This window comes from Vespa mandarinia, chromosome 6, assembly GCF_050613455.1.
Source record: "Vespa mandarinia isolate Hongniang chromosome 6, ASM5061345v1, whole genome shotgun sequence".
NCBI lineage: Eukaryota > Metazoa > Arthropoda > Insecta > Hymenoptera > Vespidae > Vespa > Vespa mandarinia.
In genome coordinates this window covers 4,210,001-4,232,500 of record NC_140815.1, presented here as the reverse complement: position 1 = coordinate 4,232,500, position 22,500 = coordinate 4,210,001, and the positions used below count along the sequence as shown (strand labels likewise).

General features: G+C 36.2%; 1 protein-coding gene across 18 annotated transcripts in view; it reads left to right on the top strand.

The window, feature by feature from the left end:
• The window catches only part of mmd (disintegrin and metalloproteinase domain-containing protein mind-meld), a 56,953-nt gene that overhangs the window by 17,087 nt on the left and 17,366 nt on the right, over window positions 1-22,500 (top strand). For 15 of the 18 annotated variants that reach the window (XM_035865152.2, XM_035865151.2, XM_035865141.2 and 12 more), the window contains exons 3-17: window positions 11,981-12,031; window positions 14,864-15,012; window positions 15,238-15,294; window positions 15,398-15,477; window positions 15,706-15,775; window positions 15,914-16,060; window positions 17,204-17,407; window positions 18,141-18,215; window positions 18,439-18,611; window positions 18,735-18,904; window positions 19,060-19,223; window positions 19,490-19,657; window positions 21,035-21,339; window positions 21,901-22,020; window positions 22,086-22,167. In XM_035865152.2, coding sequence (XP_035721045.2) covers window positions 11,981-12,031; window positions 14,864-15,012; window positions 15,238-15,294; window positions 15,398-15,477; window positions 15,706-15,775; window positions 15,914-16,060; window positions 17,204-17,407; window positions 18,141-18,215; window positions 18,439-18,611; window positions 18,735-18,904; window positions 19,060-19,223; window positions 19,490-19,657; window positions 21,035-21,339; window positions 21,901-22,020; window positions 22,086-22,167 — 2,015 coding nt within the window. The remainder of the gene's footprint in view (window positions 1-11,980; window positions 12,032-14,863; window positions 15,013-15,237; window positions 15,295-15,397; window positions 15,478-15,705; window positions 15,776-15,913; window positions 16,061-17,203; window positions 17,408-18,140; window positions 18,216-18,438; window positions 18,612-18,734; window positions 18,905-19,059; window positions 19,224-19,489; window positions 19,658-21,034; window positions 21,340-21,900; window positions 22,021-22,085; window positions 22,168-22,500) is intronic. The other 3 variants (XM_035865146.2, XM_035865143.2, XM_035865138.2) reach the window with 1 other exon arrangement.

The following is a 22,500-nucleotide window of genomic DNA, read 5'->3' as shown; positions in this document are numbered from 1 at the left end:
TTGATGAAAAAGAGCAAGGACGTGATGCTACATCGAATGCGTAGAAAAGAAAATCTCAAATTGCAGTCGGGTTTGCGATAGTCACATGTAAATCGTGCCATGTTAATCGTTCTGCTACTATCGGTTTCCAATTTTTTTGAAATTTCAGAGTGAGAAATATAAAAGAGAGTTTCTCTAATTTGCAAGCGAGTGAAAAAAAAAAAAGAAAAGAAAAAAGAAAAAAGAAAAAAGAAAGAAAGAAAAAATCGTCGTCTACTCATTCCGAATGAAAAAAAAATAGAAAAAGAAAGAAAGAGAGAGAGAGAGAGAGAGAGAGAGAGAGAGAGAGAGAGAGAGAGAAAGGGAGAGATAAAAGGAAAGAAAGAGAAAAGAAATATAAAACGAGAACGACGAGATCCTGTTTGCTCATGTCAATCGGATCAATTACAAAAAAGCAAATGTTACGACAAATGAAATACCTCCAAAGTCTTTCCGTTTTTTTTCCGATCGGATTGTAAAAGAAAAGCCATTGTTAAACTACGTGGCATAGGGTATGAGATGAAATGCGGGTGCAATTTAACGTTACTCGATGGTGAACATGTACGAAAGAGCGAGTTTCTATTTGCACGAAAAATCCTGATACAACTGCGTTGACGCATTGGCTTTTCGTATACTTTCTATCGAACGAACACGTTAATCTGGAAACTACAATGTTGTATTGAAACTATCCTCGTCATTGAATCGTTTAAAATTGAATAGCTTTGTATAGTTTGATTATCATGAAAATTCTTGAACACATATTATATATTTAGACATGTATATGTACACGGTCGATCGAAAATTATTAATTATAAATAGAAATTTCTATAGGCGCGATAATAAAAAATCAATTATATTTATTCGAAATACATTGGGTCAAATTCTTTTCTTATTTTCTTTCAAATACTTATCAAATTTCGTAGCCATGTAATTTTACAATTTGAGAAAAACGAAAAAAACAATTAGCCGAAGAATAATCGAATAAGAATGATAGATATGTAAAATCATTTAAAAATCTCTTATTATATCATTCTTTAAATTTATTGATAATCTTTGGTGCTATGTATTTATTGAAAATATTATTTAATAAAAATACATTGATCCATTCTCGCAAGATCTATCTTTATCTCTGTCTATCGATCCGTCTATCCATTTAAAGGCTTGAAATATGAAACGCATAAATAGTGAAAGAAAAAAAGATTTGAGTGTAAGGATCGAGGGAAAAGATTAAAACAAAAACAAAATAATAAAAAGATTGAAAAAAAAAAACAAAAAAAGAAAAAAAAAATTAAAATAAAGCTAAACGAGGAAAAGGAGCATAGACGAACACAGAATTTGAAAAATTAATATTATAAAGTTGAGCGAAATAAATAACTGCGGGGCGGTGGCCGAGGATAGAGCTTTGTTTTCTCCTTGAACTCGAGCCCGTTTCCCAGACCCTCTTTACTCTGCCATTAGAAAGCGTTTCTATGCCGGTGTTCAGGATAAATAGTTTGCACGAGAGAAAAGGTTTTCCGCGCCGGTAATTTATCTCGAACGTACGAAGCTCCATTAAGAAGAGATAGAGAAGCTTCGAGCGTACCGACTCCAGAGAGAGAAAGAGAGAGAGACAGAGAGAGAGAGAGAGAGAGAGAGACAGAGAGAGAGAAAGAGAGACAGAGAGAGAAGCTCTTTCTGAATCTACGAAAGGTCGCTGCCGGTTTGGGATTACTATCGCGTCGAACTATCTCTGCTTTCTACGATATTTTTTCGCTTAAAGATAAATAAGTAAGGAAAGAAAGAGAAAATGAGAAAGGGAGAAAGGAAAGAAGAAGAAAGAAAGAAAGAAGAGAGAAAAGAATGGAAAAAAAAAAAGGAAAAAAGAATGAAAAAAAGTGCGGGAGTACGCGAGAAACAAAGATATATATACTGCAAGATATAAAGGAAAAGAAGACATAAGAAACATGAATGAAGCTTTTTCACTTTATATTATACACAGATTTAAAAAATAATTCTTTTAGATGTCAACGTAAATAGAATATATGTATATATATGCATGTACTTATTTATGCATATATGAATGTATATATATATAGAAGAAGATTCAGCAGTGTCCGGTATTAGCTTTAGGTCTGTCCTACGTAACTTCTGAATTTCTTCCGATTCGCTACCCTTCACTCGAGTCGTTTCGCCAACTTAAATTGCATTGTTCGAAAAGCAAATCAAACGGCATCTGTCGTCACGTTCTCGTGCACAACCTACGAATTCTCTCGTAGTAAAGTCAAATTATAATTATGATGCTTGGACGCTAGAGAATAAAATTCTATTTCTGAATATTCATAAAGTCCATGATTATAATCCGGTTCTTCTCGTGGAACGAGGAACCATAGGTAAGATATGAAATTGTATTCTAAGAGTTTTCATATATTTTTTTCTCATCCATTGATCCGGATTAAAATGAAAATTATTAAAGGACAGTTAGGAAATAGAAAAAGAAAGAAAGAAGAAAAAAGAAAGAAAGAAAGAAAGAAAGAATTTCTTTCGAATTAACATTTAACGAACGTGAACTAGTATCTCGTTAACGTACGTCGATGCACGATTATTCACATTCGTTTCGATCAGATGAATTTCTAAAAGTCCGAATGTCGATTATCAAGCGCCGAATGGCAACTAAACTTTGTCATTAATTAACGAGAATTTAATACACCTGTAAGTGGTAAATTTCTGTCAGTCCCACCGGCTGATCGATCGTTCACCTAACGGTCTCGCTTCAATTAATAATTTACCCCCGGCGGAGATATAACTGTAGTTCAATTACCATTCAACCGAGTTTCACCCGTTGATCATAGAATAATTTCAGTCAGCGATGCGAGCAAACGGACGAGCGACTATTAATTGTACGTTGGTGAAACTTACGTAGATACACGTACACTAGTACAACCTCGTACAAGCTTAGTTTCGAACTTTTCGCGATCCATCACTTTGCTACCGGCTTTGAACCATCGGTCACGATTAAATATATCTGTGAATTAAAGCCTTAGTCTTGTCTGTTACATATGTGTGTTACTGTGTGTGTGTGAATCTGTATATATATACATATATATATATATATATATATATATATATATATGTATGTAAAAGAAAAAAAGAGAAAGAGAAAGAGGGAAGGTGTAAGAGGGACGGACTACGTAGCGACCGTAACTACTTTTGCAAAGCGAACTCTGCCCTCGAACGTAGGAACGATCCGTGACACCGCTTATAACGAGAACCTTCATTAGCCGGATAAAATTACCGTGTACGTAGACAAATTTTCTTTCAAGCTTTCAGCCGTGAAAACAAAAAATTACTATTCCTCGTTGGAACCAGATGCGGTTCAGAAATAAAGACAGATAGAGATAGAAATAGACAAAGAGAGAGAGAGAGAAAGAAAGAAAGAGGGGGAAAAGAAGAGAGAAAGAGAGAGATAAAGCTTTCTATCCACCGACGAATCGTGAAAAATCTTAAGGAAAAGCGTCTCGTTACGTGTACGAGAAAAACCCGTTACCCTCGAAGACCGTGAGATTCGTTCACGAGGGCGTTTCCTTGAATATATATATATATATATATGCGCGTGCGTGCACGATCCTTCTTCGTACCTAATTCATTTTTATAAAAAATTTATTCGATTAAATAAATTATAGTATTTTACGACTGATAAATAAATCGTTTATGTATTTGATAATCGACGATGTCGAATAGCAAAATTTTTCTTTTTTTCTTTTTCTTCTTTCAAATATTCCATATGTTGATTTTATTACACATTTTCATCTGATCGTGTTCTTCAACAAATTTTATGTTTTTTTAATTTGCACATTCGTACACGTTAAAACATCAAATGGATTCTGTAATCAATAATACAATAGTGAAAGTTAATTTCGATATAACAAAAGAAGCTTCGTCGTAAATAGTCGTAATATAAATTTTAATCATTTTCAATCAGAGAAAAAACGTTTAAGTTACGTGATTTTGTTGTTTGTACCAAATACAAAAAATTGCTATACACATATACATATATATATATATATATATATATATATATATATATATATATAGAGAGAGAGAGAGAGAGAGAGAGAGAGAGACAGAATTTCATTTATCTCATCGTAAAAATATTGATTTTCGTGCTGACTTTCGCAGGACTATAAAATTATCAGATATCGTTATGTTAAACTTTTCGAAAGATGACCGTTGTTACAATATAACCTACCTAACGTCGTTTCTATGCCATCATGTAAGTGAATAAAGATCATAAAAGTTGTTTTTTCAATAAAGAGTACTACTATAAAAAAAAAAAAAAAAAAAAAAAGAAAAAAAAGAAAAAAAGGAAAAGAAAAGAAAAGAAGAAATATCAAGTCACAACGCAGCGGGAAAGAATTTAAAGTTTTTTAACGACATCGCCGTAAAACTCACACGGTTGTCGGAGCCATTTTAACCGAAAATATTTCAATTTCGTATCTCGTGTTTTTCGCCATTCTGACGAAGAAGATGCGTCCACGTTCACAGAAAACATATCCGTCTCCGATGTCGCGTGCACTATTCGGGCTTTCAAGTTTTTGAAGCTTTTGAAGCGAACGCATTAATAAATCTTTTTTTTGGTCTTTCTCGTATACCTTTTCTTTTCTCTCTCTCTCTCTCTCTCTCTCTCTCTCTCTTTTTCTTCTTTTCTAAAATTTTTTCAATTTGAAAAATTCAATTTCGGCGATAAAAATCGCGATGATTATCGGCGAAATCATCAACGGAACATCGAATGAAATCGAACGTAATTCTGAAGATAAAACAGACTTTCAGCAAGCAATCGGACGATAGAATCGATCGCAAGCACTTTCGTTGTTCGCGGAAATCATAAATTCCGCTTTCGTGACTTGGCAGCTGCGACAAAGAGCATCGAATCTACAAACGTCGCGAGCACCGTAAATTTCCTTTACGCGTATGCATGTATCTAGGTATCTATCTTGAAGCTTATGCATATGTACGTACGTACGTAGATAAGGGATATGTATGTAGATAAATGGATAGGTGGATACGTAGATAGTACTATCTTTTATTTTCCAATAATATGTCTTCCCGAGCGACTCTTTAGATTCATACTTTTAATAACCTTTAATAACCGCTAAAGTAACCACAGTTGAAAAGTCAGGCAGCTAGCCAAATGATAATTTTATAAGATCAAAAGTCTTGTTTTGTCAACTACATACCTATCTCCGAGCAAAACGTGTCAGTCTAATTAGACATAGGTTAAATACCGGCCAAAGTTCAAGTAGGCAATTAAGTCTAGTAGTTGTTCATTCTATTCCCCATTTAAATCCCTCTGTAACTTTGTACGCTTTTTCGAAAATCGATATAAATCGTATCACTCGACGTAAAATCAAAGAGTTGCAACGTTAAACGAATGATCTGATACGCGATAGTTCGCTTTTTTTTTTTTTTATTTTCCCCATTGAGAAAATAAAAAAGAAAAAAGAAATATTAACGTTCACGCTTTGGCCACGATATCGACATCCAAATTCGATCGATAATAACGATTATAACGATTTCATCGTTATTATCTTTTAAGACGACCGCTTGAACCCCCATGCATAGGTATCTTTAAACCAATAGACTATTTTGGGCGAGCCATTGACAAAACTGAACGGTAGGTGAAATGGGTAGATCGAGTTCCTTTATAAATAGTTACAGGCGAGACTCTAATAACGTTTAGAACTTATACAATTTTCATTATGGATAAAATAGCATAAAATATATTCGAGTATTTACTTTACGTTGGTTTTATTATTATTATTAGAATGAATAGATGGAAAAGGGTGAATAGGAAATATTAATAAAATAGTTTGAGAAAGGTGTACATCCTCCTTGTACATTTTTAACATATACTACTGTCAAGTTTCCTTTACCCAGAAGCCGACAAAACGCATTGGGACGTCCATCCGTGAACGGATGTGAATTACTGCAAGAGAAGGCAGGATGTAACGAGAGAAAGAGAGAGAGAGAGAGAGAGAAAGAGAGAGAGAGAGAGAGAGAGAGAGAAAGAGAGAAAAGAGAGATGGAGTATTTTCGCTCGAATGTGTTCCCACCCCATCGTTACATTACGCAGAACAATAATGCAAAGGATTGTGTTGCTAAAGCGATTCGAATAAGCAAACTGTAAAGAGGGGCGCAACGCGATGGCCTCGAAGGTCAACGTTCTTGCTCGTAAAGGAACGATCCATCGGATTATCGATCCGTAAGAGAACATTCGGTGTGCGTCCGAATGACTCGCTCTATAAAGATACCAATCTAAACGGATCCTACGATTATATGATTACTAAGAGGAGCCTAGTCTCTACCAGGTGGAAGAGAAAGAGAGAGAGAGAGAGAGAAAAAGAGATTCCGTAGAAAATGCTCGAAGAGAAACGGATGATTTTTCGAGCTCGGGATTACACTTGCAATCGGCTTATATGAAACGGTGCAAGAAATCGGTTCTAAAATATATCTCTCTATCTTCGCGAAGTATTTCCAAGCGTAGAGAGACACTTTGCGATGGAAGAAAAAAAAAAAAAGAAAAGAAAAAAGAAAATAAGAAAACTAAGAAAAATAAGAAAAAAAGAAAGAAAAATAAGAAAGTTGAGGGAGAAAGGAAAAAAGAAATGTCAAGATAGGGTGGGGAAAAGTTGATCGAGACGGTCGATCCGCGCGCGTTTCGAGCCGATCGCGCGCGCCGACCATAAATTCGTAGCGGCGCGTCCATCGGTCGTTCGAGGATAGGCCGCAAACCAGGGGCGGAGGAAAAAGCAATCAATCTTTGAGAGGCAGATGAGTGCGGGAACCTAAAATATAGGGCAACACAAATTTAGTCTAGCTGCCGGTCCGCGTCCACGTGTCGACGTGAATGCGCAACCGCCCGGGTTTGTAATCGATATTGCCGACAAGGCACCACGCCCTGCACCTGCGAGATGTGCGGGATATGCAATGGTACTGAACGGTCCGGGATCCACCGCCCCAACCCACCCCTCTTCACTGCTACGCCTTCGTTCTCCACCCTCTCTCACTCTCTCTTTCTCTCTTTTCCTATCCTCTCTTACCCTCTCTTCTATCCTCTTCTCTACGCTACTATACTACTACACTTCATACTCTCCACTTTGCTCTCTACCCTCGCAGCAACCAACCAACCTTTACTTACTCTCTCTCTCTCTCTCTCACTCTCTCTCTTGCTTTCTCTTCTTCCTCTCATATTTTCTATCCAATTATCTGTTTATCCATCTCTGTCGTCACCCTCACCGTTTATTTCATCTACCATCTTGCCCTTAGAATCGCCAGCAACGTCATCCCGTTGCCTGGAGAATTTGTTACCGTTGCGGTTTACGTTGGCATGCCTGCCAAGAAATTCAAAAGAGGCGACCTCGCCGTGCCGCTTCTTTTCTTTCTTTCTCTCTTTTTCTACCACGCCCCACACCCCCACATCCCCCTCTCTTCTTCCCCCTCGCCCCTGTTACTATAGAATGAGACTTAGATTTTATTCGGTCACGTCTTATCCGTGTCGGTCAGTTTCTATTCCTCGATTTCTATCCTATTCTCCCTGTCCCTTTTTCTCTTTCATTATTACTCAACAGTAGATAGAAAAATTCTAAAAAAAAAAAAAAAAAAAAAAAAAAAAAAAAAAAGAAAAAAAGTCGCTTATCTATCTATCTATTTTTTATTTATCTCTTTTTCTCTTATTATTCCCATGAGAAGAGATAAAAAAAAGAAAAAAAAAAGAAAAATAAAAAAATTAAAATGACCTTACGTATGAGAGAAGAAAAAAATATGATAAATTCCGGAAATCAAATATAATGGATTACGCGTTACGATTAACATTAGATATGTTCTCTGTGGATGGCGATTAAGCGTTCATCCTTTTCCCATTGAGTTGAGCTCCTTACTTTGAAACATTTTCATTATGATAATTTTTAAACTTGACGTAGATATTAGACACAATTGTACAAAGTGAAGAAACAATTTTCTTAAAACGTTCCAATTTCAATCTCTTTCGTTTCCTTTCTTTCAAATAAATTCTGACAAAAAAAGAAGGAAAGAGAGAGAGAGAGAGAAAGAAAGAGAGAGAATTTCAAAGTTGTTAGAAGAAAAATGAAACGATTAGATATCTCGTATGTAATAGATAGATAGAAAGAACGTCCTTGGTATAGTTACGTCCACTTTCTATCCCACCCCCATCCCATTCTCCTCTCCGTTCATCGCGTCATCCTCAATTTCGTCCACTTCCGGACATAGTCCGATTATCTGCTAACGTCTTATTTGCTCTTGCCGTTCTAAGAGTGTTCGCAATTAATGCGGACCACGTAAGCGCACCTAGCGTACCAACCACGTCAGCATTTACTGTGCTGCTTAAGAAAACAACCAAAGGATAGATTCATTTATGGCGCCAAGGAATTCTTATCCCCTCCCTTTTTCCCCCGGTCTCGGAAACTGTGTCAGCTGTTTCGCGACATTCGATAATACGCTTAGCAAGTTTCTTCGCAGTTTTTCTTATATAAAAGAACGTTTAAAAATATATATTAATATAAAAGTGAAAGAGAGATGGAGCAACAGAGAGAGAGAGAGAGAGAGAGAGAGAGAGAGAGAGAGAAAGAGAAAGAGAGAGAGAGAAAGAGAGAGAGAAAAAAGAAAAGAAAATTAAACACAATGCCTGGCAGCGTTCCAATTACCGATAAAACTGCAATTTCCTACGGACGACGCGTTAAATAATTTTACGTAGAACGTTCGACGTTTTTCTTTCCTGCGATCCTCGAGTTTTCCGCTCTCTTTCTTTTGGCTTATAGGTCACCCTTACCGATTTGACCTACCGTCTCGATCCATCCTTAACCATTTCCCGTATTTATCTATCCATCTATCCAATCTGGATTCTCTATCTCTTTATGGCTCTCTATTTTTTTTTCTGTCCGGACGGTTTACCGACCCGGACGGTAGCTCGACAGGAATACCAAATAATATAGGCCAAGCTGAAAGATTTATATCGAACACCGGCTCGGTATTTTACCCCTATTAAAGGCAGTCAAAATTCAACGACCTTGTCAAAAATTGGATTCACCGAAAATCGAGCGTGGACGTGTGCAAGTCATACGTAATAAACCTCGTTAGTATCGATCATCTCTTTCTCTCTCTCTCTCTCTCTCTCTCTCTCTCTCTCTCCCTCTCTCTCTTTGTCTCTTTATTTCTTTATTTTCTTTCTCTCTTTCTCTCTGTCTCTCTTTCTCTTTCTCTCTCTTTCTCCCTCGTTATTCGATGGCAGCGAATCGACCTATCGAGAACATTAAAATAAATTATACTACTTCTATTTTTATTATAGAGTTTATACGACAAATGAATTAAGACGTTTCATGATTGGACGAGTCCAATGAAAATGTTCGATCTAGTTTATAAACCTTCTAACTAACAATAATCCCATTTTGATATCATTAATATTTATCTTAAATATCGTTTATCATATCATCTCGTTGTTATTCTAAATAACGTATTTCGTATTTCGTAAAATCAATTAGATCGGAAGCTAATCTTATAATTCGGTCCTAAATCCGGATCTTCGTTATTTCGATACTCAACCGTTTCCATCTACCTCCATTATTTCGACAGTTTACTCAGCCGGATCTCTATACAGACTAATTTCCCATCAGAGTTCTATGTGTTATCCCTTCTCTGATATTACATATCTGTATTAACTCTATCGCTTTCTTTTCCATTTTACAAAAATTCGATCAAAAATTCCTACCTTAAAGTACAACGAATATTCAAAGCTTTCGAATAAGCAAAATATATGGGAACAGTTATCTTACGGTTAGGATAGATTTTCCGCTTCGGAAAGCCGTTCAACGAAAAGCTCGCGAAATGAAAAGCAATATGGATAAAAGGAAAAGGAGAAAAAAAAAAAAAAAAAAAAAAGAAAAAAGGAAAAAGGATATTACGAGTGCGAGCGCTTACGCAGGATTTTCGTGGGATAATGATTTAAGTCTTGTCTCACTTTCAATAGGATAACGTAAAATAATAAAGGAAAACAAAAAATAAATAAATAAATAAATAAACTTGACTATTATACTTCTTCGTAAAAAAAAAAAAAAAAAAAAAAAAAAAAAAAAAAAAAAAAAAAAAATGTGATAATGTTAAAGTACGTTTAAACGATCGATCAGTCTCGAATGAATTTCGTGACGATCATAAATACGGCCATTATCGAATATATCAATGATGGTATGGCGGAATACTGTAACATCGAATTTAAGGGAAAATTTTATTACCGCAATTGCCGTTAAACGCACGGCCTACATTTTCTTCGTGTTACCGCATCAAGCTATTATGCGATATTGACGATATTAAAATTTAGTCGAATCGTTCGTCCGGACAATTTTTCCCAACGGAAATATCCAATTCCCACGTGGAACCGTTATCGTAGTTATCCCGATCATCCGAACTATTTTGTTTCTTTTGTTTTCTCCTCTTTTCCTTCCTTTTTCTTTTCTTTTTTTTTCTATTTTTTTTTCTTCTTTTCGTTCTTTTATTTTCTTTCTTTGAAAACGAGTAAACGGTCGCCGCGATGCACGTCGCCGTTGGAACAATAATACGAGACTTTTAAAGAAGTCGAAAACGCTAAGCACGCGTACTATCGTTGACTCGAGGGAGTAGTGCTTTTCTCCCAAGCACGCGGAATTCCTCGTTGCATATATATATATATATATATATATATATATATATATATATATATATATGTATATGTGTAAAGCTAAAATCTGGCCATCTCACAGAAGTACCTCCTACCGTCATTGACTATCATCCACTCGTGGCTCCCTCAGTCGCGGCTTATTTTTCGTATGTGCTACGGGGAAGAAGTAGGCCAGTGGAAACCGCATCTTTTTATCCGCACGACGTCCATTTTATGAATTTTGGGAAAGCACCGACCAGTATGGAGATGAAAAAGTTCGTTTGCTGTAATGAAACTTCAAGAAAAAGTTTCGACGTCCAGGTCTCCGTACCTTCGCCATCTCTCTCTCTCTCCCTCTTCCTCTCTCTCTCTCTCTCTCTCTCTCTCTCTCTCTCTCTCTCTCTCTGGCATTCTCTTTCTCTCTCAAACATTTCGTGAATTCATACACATGTGTTCGCACGAAAGGGCCGAACCTGCATCCTTCGATAAACGTACATATCAGCCCGCAGCTGCGCCAAATTCTGTACCGGATAATCCTTCGCCGAGTTTGCTCTCATTGTTACACCCGTTACGTCGTGTTCGTCAAATAATCCAACTTCACGTTTGCAACAGATCGGAAATCAAACTTTTCATGAAAAATGACGTACGTTGACAAGATAATATTTTTATCATTGTGAAAAATGGAATTGATTCTTTACCGTGTAAAAATAAAATAATCAACTCAGAACGAATAACGAAAAGATATGAGAAAAATAATATTGTTCCGATAAAAAAGAAAAAGAAAAAGAGAAAGCATCATCGATCGAAGAAATAAAGAAGAAATAATGATTCCGATTATTACACGTTATCCTTTTATTCTTTCGAGTAAATTTTGCAGACGCGAAGGATTTACTTTTTGGGGAGGTTAAGAATTTGTCGGGCAACGCCTATATTCGAAAATTCGGTGAACCGTGACTATTGCTGATTGGTGGACGCCCCGGGACACGAGGGTGCGTAAAAGAAGGGTCCTTGGGAAAAATAGGGGAACACCGTGTGGTGTTTAGATTGAGACTCTCGTCACGATTTAGATCGCCTGATTGCTCCGAACATTCGATCGTGTCAGCTGATTGTCCGACGAGACGATCCGATCTGTCGAATTTTCCGATTATCTTCACCTATTCACCCCACTTATATATCATATGTCGATAAACTAAAAATGAAACAATCTATACTTACGAAAACGAAATTTATTATTATGATAAAATACTTAAATAGAAATTTATTCTTCCTTTTCTTTCATTTCAGACACCGATTACACGTTAGATGATTCCTATTGGAACGAAGAAACCCAACCTGGTAAGTCAACTACGATTCAATTCAATTTATTTTAACTTTAATCGAATAAAAGAATAGAATTTTATATCGTATATCTAAATTTTACACGACACCTCGTCCACCCTGATATTTATTGATTCTTCTTTTCATTTCTTTTTTTTATCTCTTTTTTTTTCTCTTTTATTTTTATTTTTTTCTTTTTTACTTTTCTATTCTTTTCAATTGGACAATCAACAAAGAAACGACCTGTAGATACGTTAAAATCGAATTCAACGTGCGTAATTTGATACCTCCCCGTACTCTCGAGTTATGCGTTTAAATTAATGTCATCGTTCGTAAGTTCGATGGACAATTCAACAGAATAACGCTTTTCGACTATCGTGAAGATCTGTAAATAAATACACGATAAGAAGGTGGAAAGGACCGCATTGCGCCATTCTAGCTGGAAACTTGATACGATGGAACATCTACGCCTCGAAGCTTGGTTACAGCTTATTGTTAAGTCAACACTGGTGATTGGACGGAAATACGAAACTTAAATTGGATTAAATTTTAGACGAGAGCAATACACTATCGTAGAAAATTGGCTAGGGATGTAAGAGTCGTTCTATCGGACATTTAATTCTACGAGTCTTTTCTATTTTTTTTTTTTTTTTTTTTTTCAAATCTTGTTGCATAAATACATGAAGCATTAAAAGTGAAGAAAAAAGAAAAAAAAAAGAAAAAAGAAAAGGAGAGAGACAAAAGAAATGAACTTACGTAATTTTAGCTCGCAACATTACTTATCTCTTAAAAAAGATTTTAGGCATTCTTAGAAGAAAAAAAAAAATCTCAATTAATTTAATTTCTGCATATAGCACACGTAAATATAATTAATAGCTTTTCCAACGAACCGATTAAATTATACCTTGTTAACAATCCTAAGCGAAGTAGAAAACGAAGTAATGGGGTGTTACATTATGGAGAGAACGAGAAAGAAAGTGAGAGGGCAAGAGAGAGAGAGAGAGAGAGAGAGAGAGAGAGAGAGAGAGAGAGAGAGAGAGAGAGAGTGAGAGAGAGAGAGTGAGTGAGAAAGCTTTCGGTATACGGTGTTCCATCTTAAACGTGTTACGTGTAATGCACGTGAAGCAAAATGTAATAACCTGCCATGTTTCCTGAATTAATTGCAATTTGGTCTGAGTACTCGTAACGCCTTCGCAGAACTAACAATAATAACTGCCGCGGGCTGTTCGGGGAGTATTGAGGCGGACGATGAGAGAGGGGATAAATTAATCTGTTAGTAATATCGTAACACCGTTCGTTTGACTTGCCCTCCTGAAGAGCCAGAGAAAATTAAATTCACGAGAAGTTTCTATTAAAATACGAAGTCATTATATACTTATGACTTTATTTCGATGATTTCGATTTGACCGTAATACTATACATGAATATTCTCATTCGTATAATAATTAATATCCATATTATTGACGTTCTTAACAGATACAAGCTTTTCTATCTAAACATTCATCGTTGTTAAACGATCAACAAATGAAACGATGCTTTGTTCTAGAAACTGTCTAATACATATCTTCCTATCGGTAGAGCTTCCAAAGATTTCTTTTCTTTTCCCTTTTCTTTTCTCTTATTTTTTCTTTTTTAACTTTCTCTCTCTCTCTCTCTCTCCCTCTCTCTCTCTCTCTCTCTCTCTCTCTCTCTCTCTCTCTCTCTCTCTAGCATAAAAAAGAAAACTAATAATCCGATGCAGATACTCTTGAATTTGTTTCAACTATGTATGCATGTAATCTCAATAACGAGCAAGGAAGAGCTTATGCTTTATTAAAACTTTTTATGAGAAAGTTCCTAGAATCTTCTGAAACGCATAATCTGAGATAATTAAGCGTGATAATTAACTCGACAACGATGTATTCTCGTAGAATATTTTCAAGTAATCGCGAACGAACGGACGAGATAATATTCAATGAATTATTATAACAAATCAACGAAAATTATCTTTGTAAATATTAATTCATTACTATATCAGATAGGCATGAAATCAAAAGGAATAAGGGAAAATAATGATTGAAATATTTGTGTAAGAGAAAGCTTCAAAGTGCGATAGTAATTAGTTTGACCTATTAACATAGAGAAATCCTTAATATTTCGATAAGTTGTTCGATGCGCTTCTCTCTCTCTCTCTCTCTCTCTCTCTTACACATGCTCACAGACATACACACGCGCGCGCGTGCTATCTCTCTTTCTCTGTTTCATGCAGACATATAACAAGTACATTATCCCTGTACTTCATTTTGAATGGGTTGGGATACATCGAGTAAGCCCGGAAAGACGATAAGAGGGTAAACCAGACACTACATATTTTAAGTGCACCCTTGACTGATAATCCGAACTCATTCGTCTCTCACAGCAACAGTTTACTACGGTCGAGACGAACTTAATACAATGCCGTCGTCTTAATTAGAGAATATCGCAAAGCTACGATTAATCGAAGATGATACGAAGAGCGTTCTTGTTATGTTAACGTGCGGCACGTTTCCATGAGAAACTCCCAAGGAAATAATAAGAAATATGAAAGAATTATCATACGCGTAATAAATTCATTGACAAATTCAGTGATTATTAATATCAATCAAATATAAATATTCTTAGTGAAAAGATTATAGTCTAACGTTATTAATAATAAATAAATAAATATATGTATATATATATATATATATATATATATATATAAGATAATGCGATTCGATTCTGTGCCTCGCTCTCACGAATCGCACCAAAGTCCATTAAACGCGAAGATGAGATCGGAGGTACTCGAAGCAAATTGGAGAACTTACAATTGAACGGAGAAATTGATTTCAGGTGAGGTCGAACGATTACTACGAGAGTATCGACAAAACCAAGAGCTAGTACGAAATATTGGCGCCAATTACTATCAGATCATCTATCCAGTACAGTTACGGCATCACGAGAAAATGGGGATATCCACGAGAGAAGTTGGCGTTCCTAAGGTAATCACTGTGTCGCGACGATTTTTATTAACCCTTTCCCGACCGTTCGTTCCTTTTTCCTTAGTCGTGCTTGTTTTTATCGTACGTTAAAAAAAAAAAAAAAGAAAAGAAACAAGAATAAGAAAAAAAGAAAAAGAAAAAAAAACAATGAGAGATTAACAACTATCTTCGCAAAGATCGACCTATCGTCCGAGTTAAGGCTTATCGCGCTTTTCGTTATTTCAGTTTCCTCAAAGAGGATACGGGGAGGGAGGATATCAAAACTCTAGAGGCAGATTAAGAGTAAGTTTGCGCGGATTAATATCCCTCGTAAATTACTTAAACTATCTCCCGTTAAATCGTTTAAAGTGCGATGTTAACCGTGTATATTACTTTTGAACTTCAGATAGGAAGGCACTTTCACCGGACGTCTCTCCTGATCAAGGCCTTTAATCATAAATTTCGCCTAGATTTAGAATTAAATACGTAAGTTACATTCGTCCTTGATTATTCCAAAATCCCAAAAAAGAAAAGAAAAGAAAAGAAAAAGGAAAAAAGAAAAAAAGAAAGAAAGAAAAAAAAACAAAAAGAGAGAGAAAATAAGAATGGGAAAAAAATGAAGGGAATAAAAGCAATTAGATAAGTGCATGCATGTATTACATACACATATATATCATGCGTTTGACATTAAACGAAGTAATATCACTGTTCCAGGCAACTTTTAGCTCCGAATCTTGTACAAAAAGACTTTTTAGTCAACGGTGCAGAACAAAGTTCTAAACAGGTAATCCCTTTAATAGATCATTAATATCACGCATTATGTACACTTAATATTTCATATAAATTACGAAGTATGACGTAACGTTTGATTGAAGCAATTTAAAGTGTCTACTAATGAGAATAATCGTTTCCTTTTCAACAGGAGATAGAACATTGTTATTATCACGGCACCGTAAGAGATTATCCAGGAGCTATCGCCGCTTTTCACACGTGTAACGGTGTCAGTGGTGTCATACATTTAGGCAACGAGACTTTTGTCATTCATCCGTTCTACGGCGGCGATCTGTCGGTCAGTTTCATTCCCATATAACGAACTTTGATTCTGTTATAAATCTTTTAATAATACGAGAAAATATTTTCTTTGATCATATCGGAAACACGCGAATGTCAACTTAACACATTAGGTATTCCCACAAAAGCGAGTGTGTCATGTGAGCTCTCTATCCTGCCCATTCGACGGAAGTGTTTGCACAATCTCCTCTTTCTCTATACAACCTATACTTACACACATATATACATACATATATACATACATATACCGAACGCGTAGTGGGCTTAGCCGACGTAAACACCCGCGATCCAGTTTCGTTAGCACAAAACGAAGCATAGAAGGATTCGGTTAAGGCGACTAGCGAACAAGTAACATTCTGTGACCCTCCTATAATTTCTTCACCCATGTATCCCGTTTACTTATCTTTCAAAACATATAACAAGAGAATATTATTTTTTATCTAATAGATTTTTTCTTTTTTCTTTTTTTTCTTTTTCTTTTCTTTTCTTTTCTTTTCTTTTTTTATACTAGAGATTTTTAAAAAACGTATAAAGTTTTATACGTTTCTTTTTATCTCTCGAGCTCGGATTATTAGAAGAGTCGTTGATTTTTAATTCTCTCTCTCTCTCTCTCTTTCTCTCTCCCTTGCTCTCTTTTTCTCTTCTTCTAAAATAAAAAAAAGAAAGAAAAAGGAAAAAAAAAACAAGAAAAAAAAGAAGAAAAAAGGACAAAATCATAAACATGAATAGATAGAAAAGATTTAAAGCGACGAGAAAAATGGTTTACGTGTTCATAAACCTTCTTCACGAGCCCTCTTGTTATCAGCAATATTACGTTCACTGGATCAAAAGCAACCGATGGTGACGGAAAGCGTAATACGATTACGTGCTCGGCTTATCGTTGTACTCTCGTGAATGGCCACGCAGCTTGCGGTCGAAACTCCCGTTCGTACGAACCATAATCGTCTCACTACCCTGCCACCATCATCACCACCAATACCAATACCAACACCATCACCATAGGCAGCATCACTACTACCTATTCTATCCATCTATCCACCAAACTCTTATAGCAACAAGAACGTTGAACTCCTCCCCGATTGGGAGAGCACATTCGAGATCGGTCGTGAATGCTAACTATATGCAGTCACCTCTCTTTTAGCAGAAACATCCTCACGTTATATTTGAAGCTCGAACAAAAGCGGACAAAGGCTGCGCTAACTTTGGAAATCTTGAGTGGCGTACGAAGAACCGCCGGCAGAAGGATGTTTTGTGGCTATCGGAAAGCACTTCCGATCGGTACAAGAGAGACGTCCGTGAAGCAACCAAATACATCGAAACTGCCATCATTATCGATAAGGCTATGGTATATCCACTTTACTCGTGGTAATGCACTTCCTTTACCCTACCTCGAGATAGAAACTTCGAAAAACTAAATTTCATTGTTTCTTATATATATATATATATACATATATATATACACATATATATATATATACTTATATATGTATGTATGTATGTAAAAAAAAGAAGAAAAAGAAAAGAAAAGAATATTATCTTCTTTTTGCAAAATAACATTCTGGAATTTCGATATTTCGATCTTCTCTCTCGAATTTAATATACGCTCGATGATCTCTCTATTCGTCTTATCGACGAAAAAGTATCCTCCTCGTTCTAAACAAGATAGATTCTCGGATATTCGAACGACACTATTGAATCACTCAATATCTATCTGAATTCTACGTGGTAACCGTGTCACGAACGATCCTTCAAGTTGATTCTATTAATGGTCCCCTTCTTCTTTTCTCGATCATCTCGATATCGATGTAGATCGTTGTAAAATCGATCGATGAGGAAAAAGAAAAAAAGAAAAAAAGAAAAAAAAGAAAAAAGAAAAAGAAAGAGAGAAAACAAAATAAGATGATAGTACACTTTCGCTGGATCATTTTCCATTTTCAAAGATATCGCGAATTTCCTTCGATCTCCGTTTAGATCGAGGAAACACGGGATCATCGAGATATTTCAAATCATATATTATAAAATTCTTATTATTGTCGCCAATGTGATATGTTACCAATTTCCAATTTGTTAATATTTAGTTTGACAAAAGAAACGGTAGCACCAGAGCTGAGGTTGTTCACGATGCCATCCAAGTTGCAAATATCGCGGATTTGGTAAGCACGATACAATTCGCACTCCATTAAAAACTTAACAAGATTTCCTTTTATATCGAGTATAATGAAAGTTATCGATAAAAAAAAAAAAAAAGAAAAGAAAAGAAAAGAAAAAAAAGAAAAGAAAAAAAAGAAAAAAAAAAGGAAAAAAGAAAAAAAAAGAAAAAGAAAGAAAAAAAAGAAGAAAAAGAAAAAAAAATATCTTCTCTTTCGAACGTTTCAGTATTTCTGTAAATTAAAAACTAGAGTCTCCGTCGTATACATCGAAACCTGGCAAGGTGGTAACCAAATGGAAATCACTAAAGATATGGATATTGATGAAGCTTTGCTAAAGTTTAGTGATTATATGTTTCGGAGGATATACAATGGTGCTCAGGACACCACCCAATTACTTACGTGAGTGTGACATACACCGACGATAAATGAGAAAAAATAGAAGGTTAGAAGAAAGATATGGAAGCTTTATCTTTTTACTTTTCTTTTTTTTTTTTTTCCGGTTTTGTTTCGTTTTGTCAACAGGGGTGAGACTTTCTCAGGTGGAGAATCAGGGGTGGCTGTACCGCAAACTGTGTGCAGCCAAAAATCTATAGGAATCAGCGTCGATTTAAATACTTACGAACCCCATCTTTTAGCCGGTACGATGGCTCATATGATAGGTCATAACATTGGCATGCACCATGACGATGGACGTAAGTGATTCAACTTGTCGTTTCTTTTCTTTTTAAAACTCTACCGGTTTTGATCTTACGAAGAACGGGGCCAAAAGCATCGAGAACAATGAACAAAATCCTTCTGAGTTATTTAAAGAACAAAGTCAGATCGATCTTTCGATAACGCTTTGCAGGAAACGAGTGCAGCTGCTACGATTGGCACGGATGTATCATGGCACAATCCATCGTCGGCTTGCAAAACGTTCAGCCCTACAAGTTTTCCGAATGTAGTAAAAAAGATTACATAGAAACTTTAAAAAGCGGCAGCGGCATTTGCCTTTTTAATAAACCAAACGAGGTAAGCGTGTCAAGTGGGCCGAGTACTTCGATCTCTCGATGATCTTAAGTCTTTCTCTCTCTCTCTCTCTCTCTTACTAACTCATTCCATTCTTTATCTCCTTCTCTCTTACCCACTTACTCCATTCACTCTCTCTCTCTCTCTCTCTCTCTCTCTCTCTCTCTCTCTCTCTCTCTCTCTCTCTCTCTCTCTCTCTCTCTTTCTCTCTCTTTCTCCCTCCTCATTTATACTTCATTTGTACGAAAATTTTCTTTGTCAATTCATAGATAGATGTAAGAAGAGAATGCGGAAACAAGATGATAGACGACGGGGAACAATGCGACTGCGGTTCGTTTGAGGAATGTCACGAGCTCGATCCTTGCTGCGATCCGATCACTTGTAAACTCACATCGGAGGCCGAATGCGCTACCGGACCTTGTTGCAGCAATTGCAAGGTATATAACGATAAACAAAAGTCTACGAGCTTAGAATTTCTATTCAGCTTTATTAAACATCACTGACATTCTTATCACTAGCATAGACACGGGAATCTTCCACCGTTTGATACATATACCTTACAAAATCACTTATCCACTTTTACGTGTCTAGTAGCCGAAATTAATCGAGAAATTCTAATTGAAATTCGAGCTTCCTAATGATTAAGTGATTGTGTATCGTGCGTTCGAAAAGGTCATTCTTCCTTCAAAGTTTGCCACCCTACAAGGAAATTACGTTCAGTTAATCGATCTTAGACATTCAATGAACTTTAGCCGGAAATAAGGGTGAAAATGAAAATTTATCAATATCCTCACGAATAGATCGCATTAAAGATAATATTATATCACCGCGATCGTTATTAAAAGTTTTATCTATATTAGTATATTAATTATCAAATAAAAGTAAAATAAATAAATCGAGAAGGATTTTATATTATCGGAAGTAAATTGTCGAGACCAGACAAACTTCGGTCAGTTAAACCGAATATACTCGAATAGATATACTATGCGTCATCAACATCCCTGCTAGCATCGCCTTTTAACACACCTCCTATGGGCTGACAACACGTACCAACACGCCCATAGTACGAGGAGTAGTACATTGTAGATGCAGAATATGGAACATAGTCAAGCGACAGCGTACACCAGTACGTGTTAAGAGGTAGCTATAGCTGTGACCCTTCATATACTCGGTCAGTAGGTCTCTTCTGTAACGTTCTAGCGAACTAACTCGTCGATGTCGATGATCACCGATCTTCCTCGAGACCTTACGAGTGACCCTGTTCCCTGTGAACAGGACAACCTTTATCGAGAATGGTGATCGACCATCATCATTACGGATTTATCGAACATTGTCGTTAAATCACTGACCTGGATTGGAAGCTCACTGAAAAAGTATTCTTGCAGAATGGTTCAAAATGAAATCGTTTGTCGTCCATATCTTTCGACCTTTTATGCAATCAATTTTTTAATACTATTCGGTGGAACACTTATGTACAGGAACAAATCGTTACAGATCGGTAGACTTTGAAAACGTTAAATTTCATTAGCATTTATAGAGAAAAAAAAAAAAGAAAAAAAAAAAAAGAAATAAAAAAATAAAAAAAAAATTAAAAAAGAAAAAAAAGAGAGAAAAAAGAGAGAAAACAAAACCAGATAAAAATGCTGGTGTAATTCATTATTCACGGTTCTAGTACTATTCTCTTGTTCGTTCATACACTTTGTATTTTCTTCTTTTATTCCTGCAACAACAACCACAACAACAACAACAACAACAACAACAACAACAACAACAATAAACAATAACGACAACAAACAATACCATAAAAAAAACAGTTACGTGCACGTGGCGTCATTTGCCGCGAATCGACGAACGAGTGCGATCTTCCGGAAGTTTGTTCCGGAGAAACAGGTCAATGTCCACCGGATGTTTATAAGAAAAATGGGAATCCATGCTCGAATAACGCTGGTTACTGCTTCAACGGTGTCTGCCCGGCTTTGAATCTTCAATGCGAGCAGGTTTGGGGCTACAGCAGTACCGCAGCTGACAAGCAATGCTTCGTACAGTTCAACTCAAAGGGTTCTATCAACGGCCATTGCGGCACCGACGCTTCCGGTCATTTCGTCAAATGCGAGTCAGAGTGAGTATCCGGCTCCACGCGGTTCGTTGGTAAATCGAAACAATACAAGGCCGAGAAACAAAAAAGATTTAAACTGAACGCTGTACGTCGGTAGTTCTGAATGGCCAGGCTTGCATGACGTCACCGTGTGCAGGTCATTCGATTTTTCAACGAATACGCTACAGCCCTCCTTTTTCCTCCCCTCTCTCTTTCACTCTATCTATCTATCTATTTCTCTCTCTCTCTCTCTCTCTCTCTCTCTCTCTCTCTCTCTCTCTGTGTGTGTCTCTCTCTCTCTCTCTACCTCTTCCCTGATTGTTTTTTATTGAGCACACGTGAAAGCACGATGGTGTATGTAGAGAAGGGGAAAAAAAACCAAAACAAAAAAACAAAAAAAGGAAAGGAAACAACAATAAACAAATGACTTTTTATATTTTTTCGAAATGAACATTAATCGTTAAATATTTTCGTAACATTCGTTTTTACTTTCTTCCCCATTCATTACTTCGCATTTTTCGTATAAATTAATAACAGAGATGATCGATCGTATTCCACAAACTGGGGTAAAATTGATTTTTCTAGTAACGTTCATTGCGGATCGCTTCAATGTCAACTTGGGTACAAGCAACCTATTATCGACGGAATGGATGAACTTTATTCTGTTACGCACATAACGATGAAGGGTCAGGAATACGAGTGCAAGTATGTATTGAGAAAGATCGAAGAGATCAAAAATTTGATGAATAAAACGTTTCCCTATTACTTAGATCGACGTCTGGTAAAGTAGAAGGTTCCGAAATGCCAGGTTGGGGATTGGTTCGTGACGGCACGTCTTGCGGTGATAATCTGGTGAGATATTTTTTTATATCACATTATTGGAAACCCCTATAAGAAATAATCTAATCGATCGACCTAACGAAAAAGGCCTTCTGAAAGCTTGCCAGATAGACCGTTTTGTCTCTACCGGTGGAATGAAAAGTACGGTTCGATTAATTGAACGATACCATAAATCGATTTATGCAAAATGTTTGAACTTGGCGAAGAACGAGCCGATAACAACGCGAGCAAACAAAACCTTGTTTATCTTCAATTTCGAAATTCTTCGTGAAATAAAAACAGCGCTTAAAGGTCTATTCAAAGCTAACATTAAAATATTATTTGATTGAATATATTTCATAAAGT